This window comes from Pituophis catenifer, unplaced genomic scaffold, assembly GCF_029215685.1.
Source record: "Pituophis catenifer annectens isolate HBS135680 unplaced genomic scaffold, rPitCat1.0.hap2 SCAF_6, whole genome shotgun sequence".
Lineage (NCBI taxonomy): Eukaryota > Metazoa > Chordata > Lepidosauria > Squamata > Colubridae > Pituophis > Pituophis catenifer.
Window position 1 is genome coordinate 66,640,642 of NW_027256886.1, and position 21,853 is coordinate 66,662,494.

At 41.0% G+C, this 21,853-nt stretch overlaps 1 protein-coding gene across 1 annotated transcript; it reads left to right on the plus strand.

Moving 5' to 3' along the window:
• Positions 1-2,879: 2,879 nt before the first annotated feature.
• On the plus strand, positions 2,880-20,884 carry LGI1 (leucine rich glioma inactivated 1). The gene is made up of 8 exons (XM_070946466.1): positions 2,880-3,512; positions 3,903-3,974; positions 9,816-9,887; positions 9,986-10,057; positions 13,905-13,976; positions 17,243-17,412; positions 19,476-19,640; positions 19,723-20,884. Exons 1-8 carry the CDS (start codon positions 3,316-3,318, stop codon positions 20,538-20,540), a joined length of 1,638 nt encoding a protein of 545 aa, XP_070802567.1. The 5' UTR covers positions 2,880-3,315; the 3' UTR covers positions 20,541-20,884.
• The last annotated feature ends 969 nt before the right edge of the window (positions 20,885-21,853 follow it).

Consider the following 21,853-nt stretch of genomic DNA (forward strand, 5'->3'; position numbering starts at 1 on the left):
CTTAACAAATGTCTCACTTAGCAACATAAATTTGGGGCTCAATTGTGGTCATAAGTCAAGGACTTGAAAAAATCTTATCGTTGACTTGTGCAATCGATTTTTGAAATTGGTTCTTCCTATGTTTATTTGAGCTGTGTGGGTGTATAAAAATATTTTCATTTACGGCCAATTGCAGTGAGCTGTGGTCACATGATCGCAATTTTAAGTATTTTTTCGGCTGGTTTCTGGTCTTTTCTTCTGGTTTCTGGCAAAAAACCCTACCCATTGAAAAAAATGGGTTCACTTAACAACTGTTGTGTTAACACTCCACTATAGAAAAGGTTGTAAAACCAATTGGAATCACGTTGTGACTCTCTTAACAACTATCATGACTTCAAACCGTAAGTATGGGCTCAATTACAGTCATAAGTCAAGGACTATCTGCACACCTACAGTAGGAATGACTGTTTTACCTTGAGCTGGGAACGAGATGAGGTCAGTACTGTGCAATCATGGGAAAAGGGTGGGATTATTAGAATATGATGGAGTTGTGGTAAACCACAAGTGTGGGATGTAGACTAGATTTACAGAGCACATTAAGATGTGTTTGCCAAGTATCTGTGAATGTTGGCTAAAATGTGGTAGGCTAGTTTGCGATTCAGTGTTATCAAATGAACCTCCTAGCCATTGTTTCTGTGGACACTTCCACACTACCAGCATGAGAACACACACCACACTGCAGTCTCCCCAAAGCAATATTTAGTACAGGTAGTCCTCGACTTACAACAGTTCGCTTAGTGACCATTCAAAGTTACAACAGCACTGAAAAAAGTGTCTTACAGCCATTTTTCACATTTATGACCGCTGCAACGTCCCCATCAGGGGTGGGTTCTACCTACCTTTACTACCGGTTCGCAATGGGGCTGCACGCACGCACGCGCTCGCTTCGCTCGCTCTTCTGCGCAGAAGCATTTTGATGACATCAGGGTCAGTGGGTGGAGCCTCCCACTGGTTTTACTAGTGGTTCTATAGAACCGGTGTGAACCGGGGGCAACCCACCACTGATCCCCATGGTTGCATGATTTACATTCAGATGCTTGACAACTGACCCACATTTATGACGTTGCAGTGTGCCAGGGTCAGGTATCCCCTTTTGCGACCTTCTGACAATTTCACAACTGCAATAATTCACTTAACAACTGTGGCAGGGAAAGTTGTAAAATGAGGCAAAACTGAACAAACTTCTCACTTAGCAATATAAATTTTGGGCTCCATTGTGGTTGTTGAGGACTACCAGTAAACAGTTTTGATTGCCACTAAGAGAAATTCTAAAAACTGGGTGAGCCAACCAATCCTTCCTTTTGTCAGTGCGACAAACAAGGTTCAGTCAGCGGTAACCTCTCCTGTCTACACCTTTACATGAACACCGTTCATGTTGTGGGAGAGATGCTAAGCAACTAAGATATTACCACTCTATAGCAGTGTTTCTCAATCTCAGCCACTTGAAGATAGGTGGACTTCAATTCCCATAATACCTCAGACAGCTTGCTCTATCTACAGTATTGCCTGTAGCTGCTGAACCTTTATGGCAGGTCTTCAAACTTGGCAGCTTTAAGACTTGTGGACTTCAACTCCCAGAGAAGTCCACAAGTCTTAAAGCTGTCAAGTGTGAAGACCCTCTGCTTTATGGGAAGGGGTTCTGAGGAGGGGGGGGGAGAAGAGATTTGAGAAAACTGAAACAAATGAAACCATTACTTTCTTTTTTTATTTTGCAATTTCGGGGTACACGGCAGCTGAGGCAGAAATAGTCAGACGAGGATGGGGGGGGGGAAATCACAGATACATGGCCCGAGTGCTCACGTGAAGATGCCCTATGTTAAATCTTTGCAAGATGCACAGGGATCTCCTTAGCACATGGAGCATGCTGTGTTTAGTTGGAATTGTAAAAGAGTCCTAAAATAAGTTATTTACTAGGAGAAATTGGCCCGGCATTTGGAATAAGGAATTTTAACATTTTTAATAGCTTCCTTTCGCAGCGATGCAACAGTTCTTTTCTGTGTCAGATGCACAGTGAAAATATTGCGGGGAGCCTGACACGATTCATAGGTAATAAATAACCCCCCCCCCCCACCCCCCAGCGCTTCAAAACATTATGGCTACACTTTGCACTTTCCTTGCTTTCTATCTTTCCGGTTCCTATAAAGAGGTTTCCCCAAATACAGTAGCACGGGTTTAGCTTGCCTCGAAGCCCAGCTATTATTGTACATTAAGGAAGGGAAAGAAGACGAGAGAGAAGCATTCTCATTTTGCCGGCTGGGTTTGAACGTGGCCGCTTGCAGATCCGCTCGGTTGATAAAGAGAGGCTTGCGTGGTTTGTGCCCGCGGCGTCCGTTTGTTTTTGCAGCGGTTCCCAGCCAGCCTGTGCAATGAAATCGCAGGCCTCACACCTACGCCAACCGGGTTTTTATTAAAATCTCTCAACACACACACACACGTTTCCACGCCGCCCTTTGGATGTTTTCCCTCGCTTTCTTTCCTCCACGCAAAGCCGGCTTTTTCTTCCCGCTTCGGCTGTCGCCTGGCAGATGCAAAGCCCGATTTTCCCCCTCAAGGGAACATTGACGCGGGTGGAGAGAGATCCTCCTCCGCCTGCTTGCTTTCCTCCTCCTCCACGGAGCCCCCACTCCACCCACCCACCCCCACCGCCCGCCCACGCAGCCGCCACCACCAGCCAAGCAGAAGGTGGTCCTATTTTTGGCCGCGAGAAGAGGGCCTCCCCTCAGAAAAGTGAAAGCCGTGCCTCGGCTCCGCGGCGTGCGTCACACTTTGCAACCCCGAGCAGCAGCAGCAGAGCTGTAGCAGCCGCCGCGCGCGCCAGTGTGTGTGTGTGTGTGCTTGTGTGTATGCGTTTCGCGGGGATGCGAGTCTCTCTCTTTCTTTTCCTTCTCTTTTTTTTCCGCTCTTTCGCCTCTCCAGCTGGTTGGGTCCCACCGTCTTCCTCCTCCTCCCCCGTTTTCGCCCCTCACGGCTGCCTGGCGAATCCCCAAACAACCGACGGCTGAACGGCTCGGAGCCTTTCAGCTTCCCCCCCCCACCCCCCGACAGCGCGGGGAAAGGAAGGGCTGGCGACGGGGAGAACGAGCGCCAGGGAGGAGGGATGAAGGGGAAGCCGTCTCGTCCGGGCTCTCCGCGCAGATCTTCCTTAGCCCGGTAAAACAACAACAACAACAACGCGGAGATTCCCGCCTGTCCGTTCATGATTCGGGCTGCGCTTCTTCCTCTCGTCCTCCTCCTCCTCCTCCTTCCAACTGGCCGGAACCAGAACGGATCCAAAGGATGGGCCAAGCCGACCGGCGACCCCTTGGAAGACCCTCGGCAGTTGTCCTGTGCCTTTTCTCCGCCCTGTTGCTGACCGAAGGGAGCAGACCGGGGAAGACCGCCTGCCCGGCTTCGTGCACTTGTACCAAAGATAACGCGCTCTGTGAGAACGCCCGGGCGATCCCGCGCACCGTGCCGCCCGACATTACCTCCCTGTAAGGGGGCTGTAAGCACTTGGGGGGACGGGACGCTTATCGGTGGATCGCACAGACGGTCTGGGCGCGGGGAGGAGCGGGCGCTGGGATTGCAAAGGAGCCGGGATGGAGAAGGAGGAAAAGCGGGGAAGGGGTGTTGGAGGGGCTAGAAGTTGGATCCCTCTGCGCGTTTCTCTTAAGGCGACGCCGTCTGTTTCTCGGCGGTGGCGATCCTCCCCCGCTGGAAATTGTCACCCCCTGTTGACGGGAGGGTGGGTGGAAGGAAGGGGACAGGTAACCAGCCTCAGGGTGAGGCTGACAAAACGACTCCCCGACCGGCTCCGGTGCTGTTAACCTCTGCTTTGCTTTCTTTCTCTCTCCCCCCCCCACTCCCCCGTTTTCCTCTTCCAGATCCTTTGTGAGATCTGCTTTCACGAAAATCCCAGAACGGAGTTTCATCTTCTCGCCCAATCTGCAACTTCTGTGAGAAACGGTTTATATGGTGATTGCTTGTTATGAAACCGGTGTCTTTAAAACAAAAAAAAACAAAAAACACTCCGCTAACGGGCTTTTAAGTACCAGTACTTGTTTTATGTGGTGCAGAACTATTATATAACAAAATGCACCTAGTGTTTCCAGTGGAAGTAATGAAAGGTGTGTCATACCTAGCGGATTATTATAATTACTATTATTTTTCTTCACTGTATTGATCTGTTCTTCTAGTGCTGCTTAGGGTCTGCTTTAGCATCATCACTGCTCTTATTATTAGAGTGCTTGTTTGGTACATGTGAATTCTAGTTAGGGCAGTGACACCATGTTCCCATACCGTGTACCACACTGTCATGTACTGTCTTTTCTGAGGCTGGATAATGGCTCATCATAAATCATTTCTCTACACTTCCAGAATTAGTGCTGTTGAACGTTAAGAGTTGTGGCTGATTAAACAAACTTGCTTCTCTCAGAAAGGAACCGTGGATTTCAATGGAGCAATTTTATAAGCGAGCTTCATGCCAATGATAGGGATAGATCTTTCCTATTTGTGTTATGTACCAAGAATTGAAAGCTGTTGGTTGCAATAAACCTAGCCAAGAAATATTCCTTGGGTTAGTATCCTTTGATCCTGAAGAAAAAACCCAAGTTCTGTGGGAAAATGTGGTCCATAAATTAAGACACATCTGATTCAGAGACCTGTCAGGAAATACAACTTCTTTTTTAAAGAAGAGCCTTAAATACGCAGGCATGGTGGGTTGTATGAATTGGCCTAGGCTAGGGCATAATTTTGCTTTAACGTTAAGCATTATGTCTGACTGCTCATTATCCACTTCTGATGCTGATGCTCTGTCAGTGAGGTGATGTCCTTTTCCTTCTCACCTTGTATACTGGGAGCTGATCAGAAGGAATGTGCACTCAGCTGGGGTTTGAATCCCAAACAAATATAACTAATATGACTAAATATGACTAAATATAGTTACCATGGGAACTATACAGTTTCTCCCGGATCTTTTGCAGAATAAAAAGAACATAATCGGGAATAGGGCAAGAATCTCACCTTATCATGCGGGGAAGAAAAAAGATGATGAAAAAAGATACGTTACTCTGTAAAGGGGAAAATCCTTGGTGGCTATTTAGTCATTAGTATGCCAGTGTGTCATCTCAGCAGGCTTTGTCGTGACCTTTTTGTAGATGGAAATGGTACATTTTAATATGAGTAGATATGAATCATACCTTTGATATATAGATGTACAATTTGGGTCGAGAGCCTAATTGGCAACTTGAGAAATGCAGATAGGTTGATGTTTATGATCTGTAATTATTGATATCTCAGGATACCAATTTTCTCACCTTAGTTTTGTAGATGATGCCATATTATTTCTGATTCATATTCTCTCCGTTCAATGCAAAATAGTAGCTCCTTTGTGATCTTTGGAAAGTAAGGTTGTTATTGAAGGAGAGGTAGGCTTTTGAAGCCATTTTCATTTGTGCCTTGTGATGTTATCATTTCTGCATTGGTGAACTACTGCTCCCACTTCCCAAGAATATTTTTTTTCAGAAAAGCATGTTCAGAATATTGAAACTGGTGACAAGGCTAAAAGGCAGGAATGTACAGTATAGATCAGCCTTCTTTGACTTAGCATCTTCCAGTTTTGTTAGACTACAGCTCCCATATACTCCTAACTGGCATCTTCATGTTGGCTGATAAAACATATAGTTCCAAGATCCCAGGAGGGCATTAGCTTGATGAAGACTGATGACAATTATAACAGAAAAAGACAGGTGGAGCTACTCTAAGGGAGATGTCAGGGACACAAAAAATGTGAACAAAGTTAACATTTGTACAGGTAGTCCTCGAGTTACAACCACAATTGAGGCCAAAATTTTTGTTGCTAAGTGAAACATTCGTTAAGTGAGTTTTGCCCCATTTTACAACTTTTCTTGCCACCATTGTTAAGTGAATTATTGCATTTGTTAAGTTACTAATATGACTTAATTGAATCTGGATTCCCCATTGACTTTACTTGTCAGAAGGTCACAAAAGCTGATCACATGACCCCAGGAACACTGCAACCGTCATAAATGTGAGTCAGTTGCCAAGCATCTGAATTTTGATCATGGGGATGCTGCAACGGTCATAAGTGTGAAAAATGGTCATAAGTCCCTTTTTTTCAGTGCCATTGTAACTTTGAAGAGGCACTAAATAAACTTGTAAGTCAAGGATTACCTGTAGTTAGTTCCTGCTTCCTGACTGAGTCTAAATTATTTTTGAAACCACTAGTATGAAAAAGTTGAGTGGGTTTTCAGGAATCCCCCCGCTCCCAATGGAAAGGCTGAGATTAGCCCTGAACATATCAAGAGGCACAATCTGGTCCACAGTAAGTCACAATTAAAAGACAGGCACACAAAAGGACAGGAGGTTTGTAATGGCAGTCGGCTGAATGCACATTGAAGGCTTCAAAATTGGAGAAAAGACCTTCAAAATCAGCAGCTGTATATGCCTTGAAAATTAAATTTTTCAACAGCTGGCCCTTAGTCACATTCTCCATAATATTATTGTGATTACTTTATTTTTATACCCTTTTTATTATCAAAGAGCAGCATGTTTCCTTTTCTGACTCCTCTTGCATTTCAAACATGGAATCGTAGATGGCTTCTTCAGTGGGTTTTTAAGGAGCACTTGAGGATCTAAAGGCCCTCTGGGCAATAAGTAAGACAGGTGTATAAAGAACTTCTTTAGAGGGAGGGAGGAAGGATGGGAGGGAAGGAGGGAGGGAGAGAGGAAGGAAGGAAGATATCTTGTGATATCTCGTATTGCTTATCTCATGAAGAGTCATCTTCATCCTGAGAGCATCACTGCAGGAGGGAATTGCAGAATGGATGACCCAAAAAATATCCATCCATGGCTGCAATTGATCTATGATCTCATTGAGAATTGATAGATCTGATGAAACTTTTATTCCACAAAGGATAAGTGACTAAGATAAAAATCATCAAGCAGGGAGGGAGTGAAGTAATATTCTACTACCAGGAGCTCTTGGACATCTGGATGATGGCCAGAACCAAATTTTCTTTCCTGTCAGTGATGAAGAAAAAAAATGCAAGCATTAGTAAAATACTGTTCCAATAGTAGAGATTAATGCTTCAAGAAAAATTTAAAATAACAAAACGTTTTTTCTTTATTTTATTTCTATTGCTATGTTTTAAATCTAGTCCCATTATGCATCCCGATCTTTGGAGTAAATAAAACTATAACAAAAAGTCTTAATATTTTTCATTTGGAAGTATATATACTGCTCAAAAAAATAAAGGGAACACAAGCAGAAGACATCCGAGATCTGAATGAATGAAATAGCCTTATTAAATACTTTGTTTGTTACATACAGTAGTTTTGTGTTCCCTTTAGTTGTTTGAGCACTGTATAAACTACTGTATGTAACGAACAAAGTATTTAATAAGGCTATTTCATTCATTCAGATCTCGGATGTCTTCTGCTTGTGTTCCCTTTATTTTTTGAGCAGTATATTTAATTTTTTTAAAAAGAAACTAAAAACTTCGAAACTGCATTTTTTAGGATATCCTTTATAGAAATTCAGTCAGACCTAACAAAAGTATGCATTTCAGCCTATTTTTAAAAACTACTGATCACAATCTTAATTAAGTTGTAAAGACTTTAAGTTTACCTTGCTTACTTTAATTTATATAATAAGTCTTTAAATTATATTTTATTTAATATAATTTGCTTAAACATAAGTATAAAGAAAATATCAGGGAAAAATAATGCTTAAATTTAATATATTATATTTAATTATCAAGAAGATAATAGCTGTAACGGTGCAGAAAAACATTAAAATATTATTTCATCAATCATGTAACTTACATTGGTCCAACGGGTTAAGTAGCACGCGTGTTGTAAAAAGCCTTTTCAGGTGCAAATATCACGTTGATAGGAGCATTTGTTAAAAATAGAAACGGTTATAACCCTCTCATCCAGTTGAGGCTTCCTTATGGGGTGAAGTTAGATACCTTTTGTGCTATGTAGGGCTATATGTTACTGCTTAAATGTGATTAACTACATCTCTAATTTGGCCCCATCATATTTTTGGGAATTTTTCTATAATTCTAAGAAGTATAGAAGTATGTACGATATCATGATAGCGTATGAATTGGGGAGGGTTGCACTTTTCCATCTTAGATAGATAGAGAAGTGGGTTGTACGTTTCTCAGTTATTCACAACTGGCGCAGCCTATAAACTAATGAAATAAATAAAATACAGTACATGTAGGTATTTCCTTCCCATCTCTTTTGTGAGTATTAAAAGGTTAAAAAACAATCTGCTAGTGCCTCAGGATTATTTTTTTTTCTCATTTAAATTCCACGTTTGGTGGGAAGAGGAACATTCTTGAGCCTAAGTGAGAAGCAAACATTTAACCTCAAAGAATCAGATAGAGGAAAGCAGGGAGCAGTTTCTGTTAAGAGTTGCAAACATTTACAGGATCATGGTATGACCTCCTTGCTGCCTTCTGGTGGTGGTCTGGATTTTTGCAGCCCAAAATAGCAATCCTAAAATCGATATCCTATTATTCTATGTTTAGGATATCTACATAGAAATCAGAAGACTCCGAATTCTAGTGTCCCTCTAGAGATAAAAGCCAACTGGGTCACTCAGGGCAGGTCTCAACCCAACCCACCTCACAGAGACAACGTTGGCTTCCTTGGCCAAGAAACAGAGATGAGCACCATGTCCTAAAGTTGGACACAACTGGACAGGGAAACCCTTATCTTTATTCCACACATACACATAGATATAGAGTTGATGTTCATCAAAAACACATGGATTTGTCATTCATTTTAGGAGGGGGGGAAAAACCACACCATTTTGTGTGTTTGATGTGGGCCTAAATATGTTCCTTTTGTTGGAATGAATAGCAATGCTTATCCTTGCAAAAGTTCCAAATGCAGCTGAGAATAGTGTTGGCACTCTCAAATGGGAGCTATTATGTAAATTGCAGCAATTTGCATTCATCTTCAAGCATTAGAGGAAAATATAATTTTGAAACGATATTTCTGACTGCAGTGCATTTATTTCTTGTAAAGGCAAACTCTAGAACTTTGAAGGAGACATTGTGGAGTTGTAGGAAACTACTCAGAAATGCCAGTTCTTTAAATTATGGCATATTTAGTCAAAATCATTACACTGTTTCATATATATTATAACATATATTTATGTCTTGAAGAACTAGATCAGCTAAGCTGGACCTTCTAGGAAATGTAGTTCTAACACATCTTAGAGGATGTAAGGTTGGAGAAAGATAATCTAGACCAGTGATGGCTAACATTTTTGCCATCGCGTGCCAAAAGCGGGGGGTGCGCGGGGGGGTCATACTCATATGTGCCCACATCCATAATTCTATGCACCCCGCCCCCCCTTGTGCTCCCCCTGCTTTTGGCACATGGTGGGCCCAGTAGGCCCGTTTTTTCGCTTTCCCCAGGCTCCAGAGCCTTTCTAGGAGCCTGAGGAGGGCGAATACGGCCTTCCCCACCTTGGAGGCCGGAAACAGCGTGTTTCCTGACTTCTGGTGGGCCCAAAAGGCCTGAAAATCTGCTGAGCTCATGGGCCTACAGATATGGCTCCACATGCCACCTGTGGCACCCATGCCATAGGTTCGCCATTACGGATCTAGACTCTGTATATGTGTATGTGTATTTCATTTTGTTAGAACATAGCAGAGTAGGAAATATAATCATCTCTAAAAATAATCAAGCACTGTGAAAAATCTATGTATGTCTAAGATCATGTCACATTATTTATCTAATATTTCTTTCTACAGATTATTTACTGCAAACATATTTGAGACCATTAGTAGCGATGCTTTCATGGGCCTTCCTCATCTAGAATATTTGTGAGTTGAAATATTTATGGTCCAAGATTTTTTTTGAGTGAGTTGAATGCCTGAGATGAAGACAGCTTTGACCAGTTGTGTTTGTATCCCAATTACAGGTTTATAGAAAACAACAACATCAAATCACTTTCCAACACTTCTTTTCGCGGGTTGAAGTCCTTAATTCACTTGTAAGTATGTTTGTTTGTTTAAATGTATTGGCCATCCAACTCCAATGTACAAAACCAGGGAAAATATAAAAGTATCTAAAAGCATTAAATTACATAGGCCCCAAACTAAAAGCAACAAAACAAAACAGGGACCTTTGAACAAGTAATAAACTTCAACCTCAGACTTGGGACTGATCCAGGTTTTCAAATCTTTCCAGAAGCCCAGGAGTGAGGATATTTTCCTTATTTCTGGGGGATGCTGCCACAGAGAGGGTGCACTTCCTAGGTTGCAGAAGGTGGCAGTGTTTACTGGAGAAGACTTGGAGAGCACCTTCTCTGCTGAAACACACTGGGTGGTCAGAAATAGTTGGAGTTAAGCAGGCTCTCAGATACCTTGGCCCTATTCCATAGAGGACTTCATAGGTAATAAACAGCAATTTGAATTGCACCTGGAAGCAACTGGCAGTCAATGAACCTTGCGTAGCAATGGTGACACATAGGCATACCAAGAGGCATCTGTTACTGCTTGCATTGCTGCATTCTGAACCAGCTGGAGCTTCCGGGTGGTCTCCATGTAGAGCGCTTTGTAATAATCCAATTGTGAGATAACCAGGGCATGAATGACTGGCTGAAGGACCTTCTGATTGAGGAAGGGGTGAAGTGGTGCACAGAGGAACCTGTGCAAAGCCTCCCCTGGCCACAGTGACATCTGCTCTTTGAGCAGTAGCTATGAGTCCAGAAGGAACCCCAAGTTACATAACCAGTCTTGACTGAAGAAGTGCAGCCTCATCCAAAACCAAAGATGCTGACATCATCAGCAGCCACAGCCAGTCAGTCTTAGTAGGATTGAGCTGAAGTCTGTTCTGTCCCATCTAGAACTTAACAGCCTCCAGACACTGAGTCAATACATTGATAGCCGCTCGGGTTGAGATGTAAAATAGGGTATTGTCACCATACTGCATCATGAATTGGTGGATGTCCTTGCCTAGTGGGTTCATGTAGATATTGAACAGGGATAGGGACAGTTAGTTGTGAGATACTCTAGTCAAGAGAGGCCATGGAGTTGATCTTGTCCACTCCCATCAATATCAAGTGAAACTGGCCTCTGAGGAAGGAGATGAACCACTTGAGCATAGTGCCTCCCACTCTTAACCTCTGCAGCAGAAGGATACTGGGATTGACGGTATTGAAAGCTGCTAAGAGATCTTGGAGCTCTAGGATGGATACACCATTCCAGTTCCATCAAGGGCAACCAATGCTCCCTCTGTACTGTACTCTGCCTGAAATGGGTCCAGATAATGTGTTCCTTCTAAGATCCTCTGTAGCTGTCATCCAACCCACCTTTTCCACAATCTTTGCTAGAAAGGGAAAATTGAAAATTGGCTGATAATTCTCCAGCGGGTAAGGATCCAGCCATGACCTCTTGAAGAGTGGTATACCACCTCCTCCTTCAAGGCTGGTGGGATTACCCCCTCTCTCCAGGAGGTCAAAACCACCACATGAACCCATCCTGTGTTCACCTCCCAGGCTGCTTTAATAACCCAAGATCTAACAAAGATTTACTCTTTGTCCTGTGTGCACTAATAGCTCACAATCAATGCCATCCTACTTGCCTTTGTTTAGAAGTAAGCCCCCATTGCGTCCAATGGGCATAGGAGCTTTTGGGGCCTCCTGAAGTTACCATTGTTGCTGACCTGGAGGCTATACATGTGTGTGTAGTGTGTGTATTTATTGTAATACACACAAAGGCACAGTAAGGGGAGAAATTTCATCACTTTCATTCTCCTTCCAGCTGACCTGCAGCTTTCTGGTCCTCTCTCCACCATTAGCAGTGGGAAGCTCTTAAATTCTGAGCAGTGACACAGAGAGAGAAGTGACTCCCTGCGGCTTCTTTCTTTGCTCTAGTGACTCTGCTCCAAAGTGCTGCCTAATATTGGCTCAGCAGATTCCTTTGATCAGATGATTGACAGGGGAAGAGGAGAGCCTTTTTACAATTATATAGAGCACAAAGAGGGTGAGCAAGAGCATAGGTGGGCTTCTTAATATGTAGACTCCAAGGTGAAGGGGATAGAATTGACATTTTTAGTTTGAATGTTAATCAAAGTACAATACATCTTTTTAGTTTATTAGATGTCTGGTCATTCATCAGTGGATCAAATACTTCTGTGGAGCTGAAAAACATTTTGTAGCCAGGCCCTGCATATTTTTTTAACTCAAGCTTTTTTGGGGTGGTGGGGGGTGGGGAGGGACATGTTAGAGACGCAGTCATCAAAAGGGAGCCAGATTGGAATGTTCATCCCTTTTAAAATTAAAATTATTTTGAGAAGTAGCCAAATTATGCTCCGACAGTGGCGACCTCTATTACCAGTTTGTTTTCTAACTGATGACAAAAAAACACCCCACAATTGTGGGCGCCTTGTAGGAGCAAGGGAGCAACTATTGTTGCATGCATCACCACTTCATCAAAATGATGTGACTTATGCCCCTAATGTGATGAATGCAATAGCATCATTTACACAGTTGCGTTACGATGCATATCGTTTGTCCTGTATACCTGCAATCCTGATATTTTTATTTGGCATTTTCCATTGTTCAGATTTCAAGAATATGATGGGCTTGAAGGCCAAAGGGGTCCATAGTCCACAGAATGCTCAGGAATTAGTTGTAAATACATTACCCACCAATCCAACGAACCCTAAACCTAGTTTTGCACTTGGGCAGGTGGGGTTGGGGGTTTTGAAACATCCAACGATTCACCAGCAGTTGAGATCAACTCCTGAGACTTTTTATCATTATTTTCCTGGTTCAAAAAAGTCAAGATGAGGCCACAAACTCTTAAACAGTGAAACTATTACTAGTAGTATAATATTTTGCTAATAAAGGGGTAAAAAAAATCAAGTCCTTGGAATTGGCTTGTGGACAGACCTTCAGTGATATGTTGGAACTGAGTCAATGTTATACAGGCATTTTTTTTTTGCATAATATATTGTTTAGTCATCTTTTCTTCCCATTTAAGACTATGAATAATAAACAGCATAATGACAGCAAATGTATTACTGTTATTGTTTTCTTGGACTATCCTGGAAGGTTATGATGGGATGGAAACCTTCCATGCTAGTGGAAGGGCATCCATGGGTGGAAAACAATTTGAGGGCGATCATAGATGTCTATGAGACAAGCCATGGCTACAAAGGTATGCAACTGATATCCTTGAGTAGTATTTCTCAACATGCTGGCTGAGGAATTCTGGGAGTTGAAGTCACCACATGTTAAAGTTGTCTACTGTTCTGCAGGTAGAACTGCTATTAAGGTAGAATTTGAGGACAGGGAATGCTTAAAATACCCTGAAATCTTTTTCATTGTTAACAATAACAACAAAAACACAAGGGATCCTTGATGCTCTCTGAGCCTGCTTGTTTTCCTGCAGACATTTCATTACCAAAACTAGGTAACCATCATCAGAGCACGGATGATGTTACCTAGTTTGGGTAATGAAACATCTGCAAGAAAACAAGCAGGCTCAGAGAGCACCAAGGACCCCTTCATTTCAACCCTGAGCTACAAATATTCTCCTTTATTGGTAAAGATACAAGGATTGTGGTGAAGAGTTTGGCAAGGCGGCAGAGACCTTAGAACAATAGGGAGTGTGTGGATATAATATTTAAACAGGAATTGTGCTTTCTGGGTTATAATAAGTAAATGTATTCCATATCAATAATATTAGCATTACTAGTATTGCTATTACAACTACTTACAATAGTGAATCAAATCATAGCAATGCATGTGCTGTTATTTGCCATCCTAGTGATTCATCAAATGGGAAAAAAAGAATCCAAGATTAAACTAACCCTAATTATATTTTTTACAGGAGTCTTGCAAACAATAACCTCCAAACGCTCCCTAAAGACATATTCAAGGGATTGGATTCACTAACAAATGTGTAAGAAAACCTTTTTGATATTCCCATTATGAATAGAAAGGGGGAAAAAAGGCTCAGAGATACATATTGTGGAACAACTCCTCATACAATGAGCCTGAAGTAATCCATTTTATATCCACTTATCATCAATTATCTCATTCATCTAATAGCATTTTTTCCCCATTTAGGAGCATTCCTCAAGGCAGTTTTCTGCAAGCTGGCAGCTTCCAAATATGCCCAGATTGCGTAAAGGTGCCACAGAAGATCTAAAACAAGATTGTCCCCTACAATAATAGGTTTTTGTGGCAACCTTATCTCACAGGCAGATTTTCTTAAAATTATATCTGGGTGCATTTATAAATAGTTTATCAAATTGCCCTGCAAAAGAGAGAAGAAGGAAGGGAGAGAGAAAGAGGAAAAACTACATTGTATGCTTGGAATTTACAATCTGTGTAAGCTTTCGTAGAAATGGGAATGGAATGAATTTCTCAGCCATCTCTACTGAGAACATTAGCTGTTCTCCTTGAGCTCATTTAGCCACAGCCATTCCCACTGTCAAGAAAGCCAGCTGTTTTAAACAATTTGCTCTGCACCGATAAAAGCTGCGGCAGTGAAATCAGGAAGCCAGGCCCTACCAGGGAGTCCTCCTCCCCCCCCCCGCACCCGTTTGCTTCCTGGACATTGAGAGACATGGAACATACGGGAAACTGTTGGAAGAATTTGCATTTGAAAATTCTTACAGGAAGTCACATATCTTTTTCTTGCAATTTTTCATGGCACAAGTGTGCCTTCATCTCACATCTTGCCTACCTGTGAATGAAGCAGACTTAACTGGCTCTGGACTATTAATGAATATTAAGTATATTTCCCCTCTTAGAATAAGGCCAAGACCAAGGAACCATTTATCTGAGTTGTAGTCCTACCTGAGACATGAAGCCAGCTAGGTTACCTTGGGCCAGTCATTCTCTCTCAACCCTAGGAAGGAGGCAAGGCTGAATCACTTCCTACTGAGAAAACTGCAACGATTAATCCAGGCAGTCACTATTATACCAAACTGGTTCTATTTTCCCTTGGATACTGTTAGAATTAGAGGGAAAATATTCTAAATATACTAAACAGCCAAGGGCCAATTAAGTGTGCTTCATTCACAGGCAAGACATGGAGAGAAGGTTTATTTGCATGGTGAAAGGCCCCCTGACACCTCATTTTCTCTTTCTGGCACCTGCTTCTCTCTTTCCCAAGGAACTTAGGCCAAGAGCTGCATCTGGATGTAAGGCAGCAATTTGTCCATCTAACCTTTATGCATAGCTTTATGGTTGTGTATTGGGGACCTTTGAGTTAGTATTGACTCCTGGTAACTCCCTGCAGTTTTCGTGGCAAGGTTTTTTGGAAGTGGTTTGTCATTTCCTCCTTCTTAGGACTGAGAGAGGGTAACTGGCCCAAAGTTACCAAGCTGGCTTCATGGCTAAGGCAGGACTCGAACTCGCGGCCTCCTGGATTCTAGTTTGGTGCCTTAACCACTAAACCAAACTGGCTTTCCTTATGCATGACTTCCCTTTTATGTATATATTTTCCAAGAGATGCAATTGCTAGTCCTCTACAGTACTTCCATTTCATGCAAATGCAACTACATGAGAAGAACATCAAAGGATAAAGTTATGTCCCTCTACCCCAAATAACTTAATGATTACAAGAAATGTTCAAAATGAGACAGACACCCCCTCACAATAAAGTGACCCAGGGTTCCAGCAGAAAATGGGCTGAAATGCGTGCAATAAAATAAAACTACAATGGAGAAAAGGCATTTTCTGTAGCATTTGGAAACATATTTATGGTTGCACAAAGCAAAATATGTCTATCAAGATCCAGATAACAACCGAGGAGAATAAAATGAGCTAGGTTTATTAATGAGAAGGATGTGTACCCAAGTATCATCTATCTAAATCAGTTGGATTTAATTTCCTGAACTTGGCTCTTCTTATTTTAGCATGAAAGAGGAGCCACAACATTTGAAGGTATTTTTGCTTTTAAAAAGAATACATTAATACAATTGATATTATTTATATGACATCTAGAATAATGAGCTGGAATGTCACATGGAAAGTTGTTTTAAATTTGTTTCCTGTAAACCTAAAATGAGTTTTTAACAGAAAAGAACATTTTGCTTATTGGACACTACAGCAATTATTTAATAAAAAATTAGTTGCAAGTGCTTTTCTGTTGGAGATTTATTTCGGACTTGGAATATTAATTCATATGATTTGAATTATGAATGATTTGAACCCTGTTATTGTCATATTTGAATTGAAAGCTGCTCCTATGACTCTGGAACAATTATGTGTTTTTAAAAATGCATTATTCTTGGCGATAATTCTGGTCTTTGGAATTTAGCAAGATTGTGCACCTTGTGGTATGGGGATTGGCTAAAGAATACTAAGGCAAGATGGAAAAGAGATATCTACATCTGATATGGGGCAGTGGATTGTTGATCGGCATTGTTGGTCAAATTATGAATTATTGTAATTGCTGTTAGTTGGTTGGTCAGTTTGAGAAAGAGGCAAGGAAAAGACTTTTTGACACAGGTGTTCAAAGTTTTTAGAGTTGTTCTGTTGGAATATTATTTTCCAGACCTTTTTCTTTTCTTTTTCTTTTTTAATCTGCATATGTTTTAAGGTAACATATTGTTAATATTATTGTATTCTTCTTCTTTAGTAATTCGTTTCCAAAATCAGTTAAAAGAAGTAATTTTACATTTGCGAAGAGGAAAGCAAGCTTAAAGCTCTTTTGCTGTATTAGAGGATTTTCTTTCCAGATCCAATTTAAGCCTGGAGGAATTACTCAACTAGAATAAGATTTCAGGAAAAAAAGAGCCCCCAGAGGCAGCATTCTCCATACATAATCCAGGCAAAAGCATCTGCAAAATTGGATGCTTTCATCAAAATAACAAAAAAAAGCATTGCGTTGTCATTCTACAATCTCCACCCTTTTGTACATGGATATAACACCATAATTCACATACAAAAGAGAAATATAATAGAAGGATGCTTAATTCAGTGTAAGATTTTTACCCCCCTTCCTTCTCTCTCTTAAGAAATTTAATATACGGTTGCTTTTTTAACCACAAAGAGTCTTTAAAAAATATAGGCTCGGTTTCTTCCTTAAAGCACATTGTCTTTCATGCAATAGTGATCTCAAAATATTATAAACCGATAACCTGTTGTTGTTTTTCTTAAACAAATGATAATGTATTTAAATTGTCACATTTCAAAAACGTTGTTTCTATCCAGAGACCTGAGAGGAAATGCTTTCAAATGTGATTGCAAATTGAAATGGTTAATTTCATGGATAAGCAGAACAAATGCAACAGTGGAAGACATCTATTGTGAAAATCCACCAGAGTATAAGAAACGCAAAATCAACAGCCTCTCTCCTAGTGAATTTGATTGCATCATTACACGTAAGTCTTCAAAGTGTCTTCTGTTTCTTTCATTCCCTGTTATTCCTAAGGGCGTTTTCTTTCGGCGGAGCAAATGGTTTTCTACTGGGTTAATCTATACATCTACCTAGCCCGAATATTGCCTGCCTTTACTCACAGCAACTTTCAAGATCTCTTCTCTGTCATGTTGAGATTTTTCTCTCCATCCTTCTCTGCAGGAGAAACGAACCTACACAATAATTGCCCCAAAGATGCTTTTTCAAAAGGCAATTGGACTTTATTTTTTGCTTGAACTGGAGAAGCTTCTTGGATGAGAAGCAAAACGAAAACAAGGAAAAACAAAGTCCAATTACCTTTTGAAAAAAACCACCTTTGGGATAACATGACCTGGATGACTGAGAATCTCCATAGACACATCTACACAATGGTTGTGTGGCCTGGTTCACCTAATCTGAATGAGATTCCATTGATTTTGGCTTAGCCTCTTGTGTGATTATCTGTGACTTACTTTCAGAAGCCATAGTGAAGCAAATTTATTTATTTATTTATTTATTTATTGGTTCGATTTATATGCCGCCCTTTTCCGGAGACTCAGGGCGGCTTACAATGCATTAAGCAATAGCCTTCATACTTTTGTATATACCTGCTTAGTAGGGCTTTCGGGCCCCCCTAAGCGGTGTTCTTTTTTATACAAAGTCAGCTTATTGCCCCCACAATATACAATGATAGTTCAGTGCAAAATCTGCACACTACAAATTCCTTATGGCATAGAACAGTGGGTCTCAACCTTCCTAATGCCGCGACCCTTTAACACAGTTCCTCATGTTGTGGTGACCCCCAACCATAAAATTATTCCTAAAACCATTGAAGATACGTGTTTTCCGATGGTCTTAGGCGACCCCTGTGAAAGGGTCGTTTGACCCCCAAAGGGTCCCGACCCACAGGTTGAGAACCACTGGCATAGAAGTTAAACAAGCAAAGCTGGATAGGAAATCTCAACTATATGGGATGGTTTCAGTGGTGGGTTGCCCCCGGTTTGGACCAGTTCTATAGAACCGGTAGTAAAACTGGCGGGAGGCTTTGTCCGCCAACCCCAATGTCATCAGAAGGCTTCTGCGCATGCGCAGAAGAGCATACGCGAGCGAAGCAGGCGCATATGCATGGCCCCGTTGCGAACGGGTAGTAAAGGTAGGTAAAACCCACCCCTGGATGGTTTTACTATGTAGGGTCTAACTGGCCAAAACTGTTCTGTTTGTACTCATGCTTGGAGAAGATCAAGATTTCTCATTCCATATTGACTGAAAGTATCTGATTTGCAGTATTAGGCCCTAATTACATTTTATGAAAATCAGCGTGACTGCTACATTCATAATTTTCATCCCAAGAAAGAAAAAGCCTGTTTGGCCTAGGGAGTAAGCTGCTAAATTAGAAGCTGGAAGGTCAAATGTTCTAGTCCAGTGGTTCCCAATGTGGGGCCCACAGGGGGGCACTTTGATTTTTAATGGGAGCAATTTGAACCTTGTTTAAACCAAATTAATGGCCTTTTAGGCTTCCTCCGCGTGAGTAGAGTTCACTTTTTGAATAAAGTAAGAATTATATGTCACCGGGAAGTGGGGGGGGGGGGAGGCATCAGGATTTTAGAGATGCTTAGGTGGGGCATGGCCGAAAAAAAGGGTTGGGAACCACTGTTCTAGTCCTACCTTAGGCCTGTAACCCAGCTTGATGACTCTGGGCCAGTCACTCTCTTTCTTTCTCTGCACTAGGAACAAGGTATTGGCAAGCCACTGCCAAAAATGTTGCCAAGGAAACTACAGGGATTTATCCTTGTAGTCAGCAGGCGTCAGATTTGACTTGATGAACCGTAACAACCACAGTAGGAATTAGGCTAATTAGAATTGGTTATGATTCAAGCATGAGTGCTATTCTCTGTTAATAAACATTTTCATCTTTTTTTTCTTGTTGACTAAAGTCTAATAAACAGGAGAAATAGATTTTACAAAATACCACTGCCTTGTACAAGCTATCTACTTTTTACAATAACATTTAAAGGAGTAAATACCAACTTTTAGTATGTACTTTTTCAGAATTCGTCGTATTTCGAAAGCTGCCATATCAGTCCCTGTCAGTGGACACTTTCTCATTCATGAATGATGAATATGTGGTTATCGCTCAGCCTTTTATCGGAAAATGTATCTTTCTGCAGTGGGACCATGTGGAAGGGACATTCAGGAATTTTGATAACATCACAGGTATTAACAGCTCATTTCTCTGAACGTTGTGTTGCCTTATCGTAATGCCAGTTGATGATACGCTTTGTCGATCTTTGTGCAGGGACTTCGGTGGTTGTCTGTAAGCCGATTATTGTTGAGAATCGCTTGTACATCATTGTTGCCCAGCTCTTTGGTGGCTCCCATATATACAAACGAGACATTCACGCAAATAAATTTATCAAAATCCAGGACATTGAGATCCTTAAGATCAGAAAGCCTAACGACATTGAAACGTTCACCATTGTTAAGGATGCATACTTTGCAATAGCGGATAGTTCAAAAGCTGGCATCACCACTATCTACAAATGGAATGGAAATGGATTTTATTCTGACCAGTCTTTGCACGAATGGTACAGAGACACTGATGTGGAATATCTTGAAATAGCCACCAAGCCTCATTTGATCATCTCAAGCAGTTCTCAACACCCGATCCTGTATCAGTGGAACAGGGGCACAAACAATTTCGCTGACCCAGTGGATATTCCAGATATGGAAGATGTTTACGCTGTCAAACACTTCAAAGTGAAAGAAGATATTTATGTTTGCCTAACAAGATTCATTGGGGATTCCAAAGTAATGAAATGGACAGGCTCCAAATTTCTGGATTTACAAAGAATGCCATCCAGGGGGTCCATGGTGTTCCAGCCACTTCAGATAAAGAATTATCAGTATGCTATTCTTGGAAGCGATTATTCTTTCACTCAAGTCTATTTTTGGGATGCAGGAAAAGCCAAGTTTGTTAAGTTTCAAGAATTAAATATTCAAGCGCCAAGATCCTTCACACATGTTTTTGTTGACAAACAGGATTTTCTCTTTGCATCAAGCTTTAAAGGAACTACAGTGATCTATAAGCACATCATAATTGACTTAAGTGCATGATACATATTTACACACACACACACACACACACACACACACACAGAGTATGGAAGTCTGTTGTGAGACTTCTTCCATTAATAACAACAGAGACCTAATGAACTAAATGCATGACAACGATTCTCTTTACTTCCAGTCTGCAAAATGCCTTTTAACAGCTGAGATTGTTAAAATAAAGTGCTACAGCTAATATCTTCAACCATAAATGTCAAGTCTAGTGCTGTTTGAAATTGCAATTTTAAAAGAAGGACAAATTAAAGCATTAACTATTATTTGCAACAACAGTGTAAATAGCTAGCAAAGCTCCATCCCTCCTAAATGAGTTGGAAAGCACCAATCAACTGTAATTGTCCATTATTCACTGATCTGAAGATTGCCAAATAAAATGTTTACGTTTTCTTTCCTATTCTCAAATAGCTTTATTTATACAACAATCCCATAGATAGTTTTTTCTCATTTTGAGTAGTTTCCTAGGGTCATGAAAGTTCAATATTACCAGAAATGTTATATTGCATTTTGATTCAAATCTATTGCTTACACTTTTAAACAGAAAGGGACTGTTTGATCCAAGACAAACAGGTAATTTGTATGCATTCACCTGTATGGAATGTGCAGCTCATTTATTTTCATCATAAGGAGAGAGAAAAAAACCCAACTGATGTTTTGTTCACAGTGTGTGGAGTATTGACAATTTCTGTCCTAATGGGAAAGATGCCAATTGCCATATTTCTAAAGCAATTAGAAATATAAGACTCTTGTTGGCATATAAATATTAAATATTCAGGGCTTATTTTTCATAGGTATGAGTTAGCCTGCAGTACTGCATTCTAACCACTGCACCATGAGCCATGGTGGCGCAATTGTTAGAATGCAGTACTGCTGGCTTATTCACTGTTCACTCCAGGAGTTCGATTCTGACTGGTTCAAGGTTCAATCAGACTTCCATCTTTCTGATATCGGTAAAATGAAGACCCAGATTGCTGTGGGCAATATGCTGACTCTGTAAACTGCTTATAGAGAGCTATAAAGCACTATGAAGTGATATATAAGTCTAAGTGGTATTGCTATTGCTATTTGTGGATACAAACACACACACACACACACACACACACACACACACACACACATATCCAGTACCATTAAAATGCCAAACATGGTACCATTACTTTGGTACAAGTTTTTATGCATCACTGCATAGGGAATATTTCTCTGAGTGGTGTTTTATAATATGTAGAACTTAAGCTTGTATCACCCACACTCTCTGATCAGAGCTCTCCTGCTTAGAATAGTTACAGGTTTTAAAATATAAAATGACT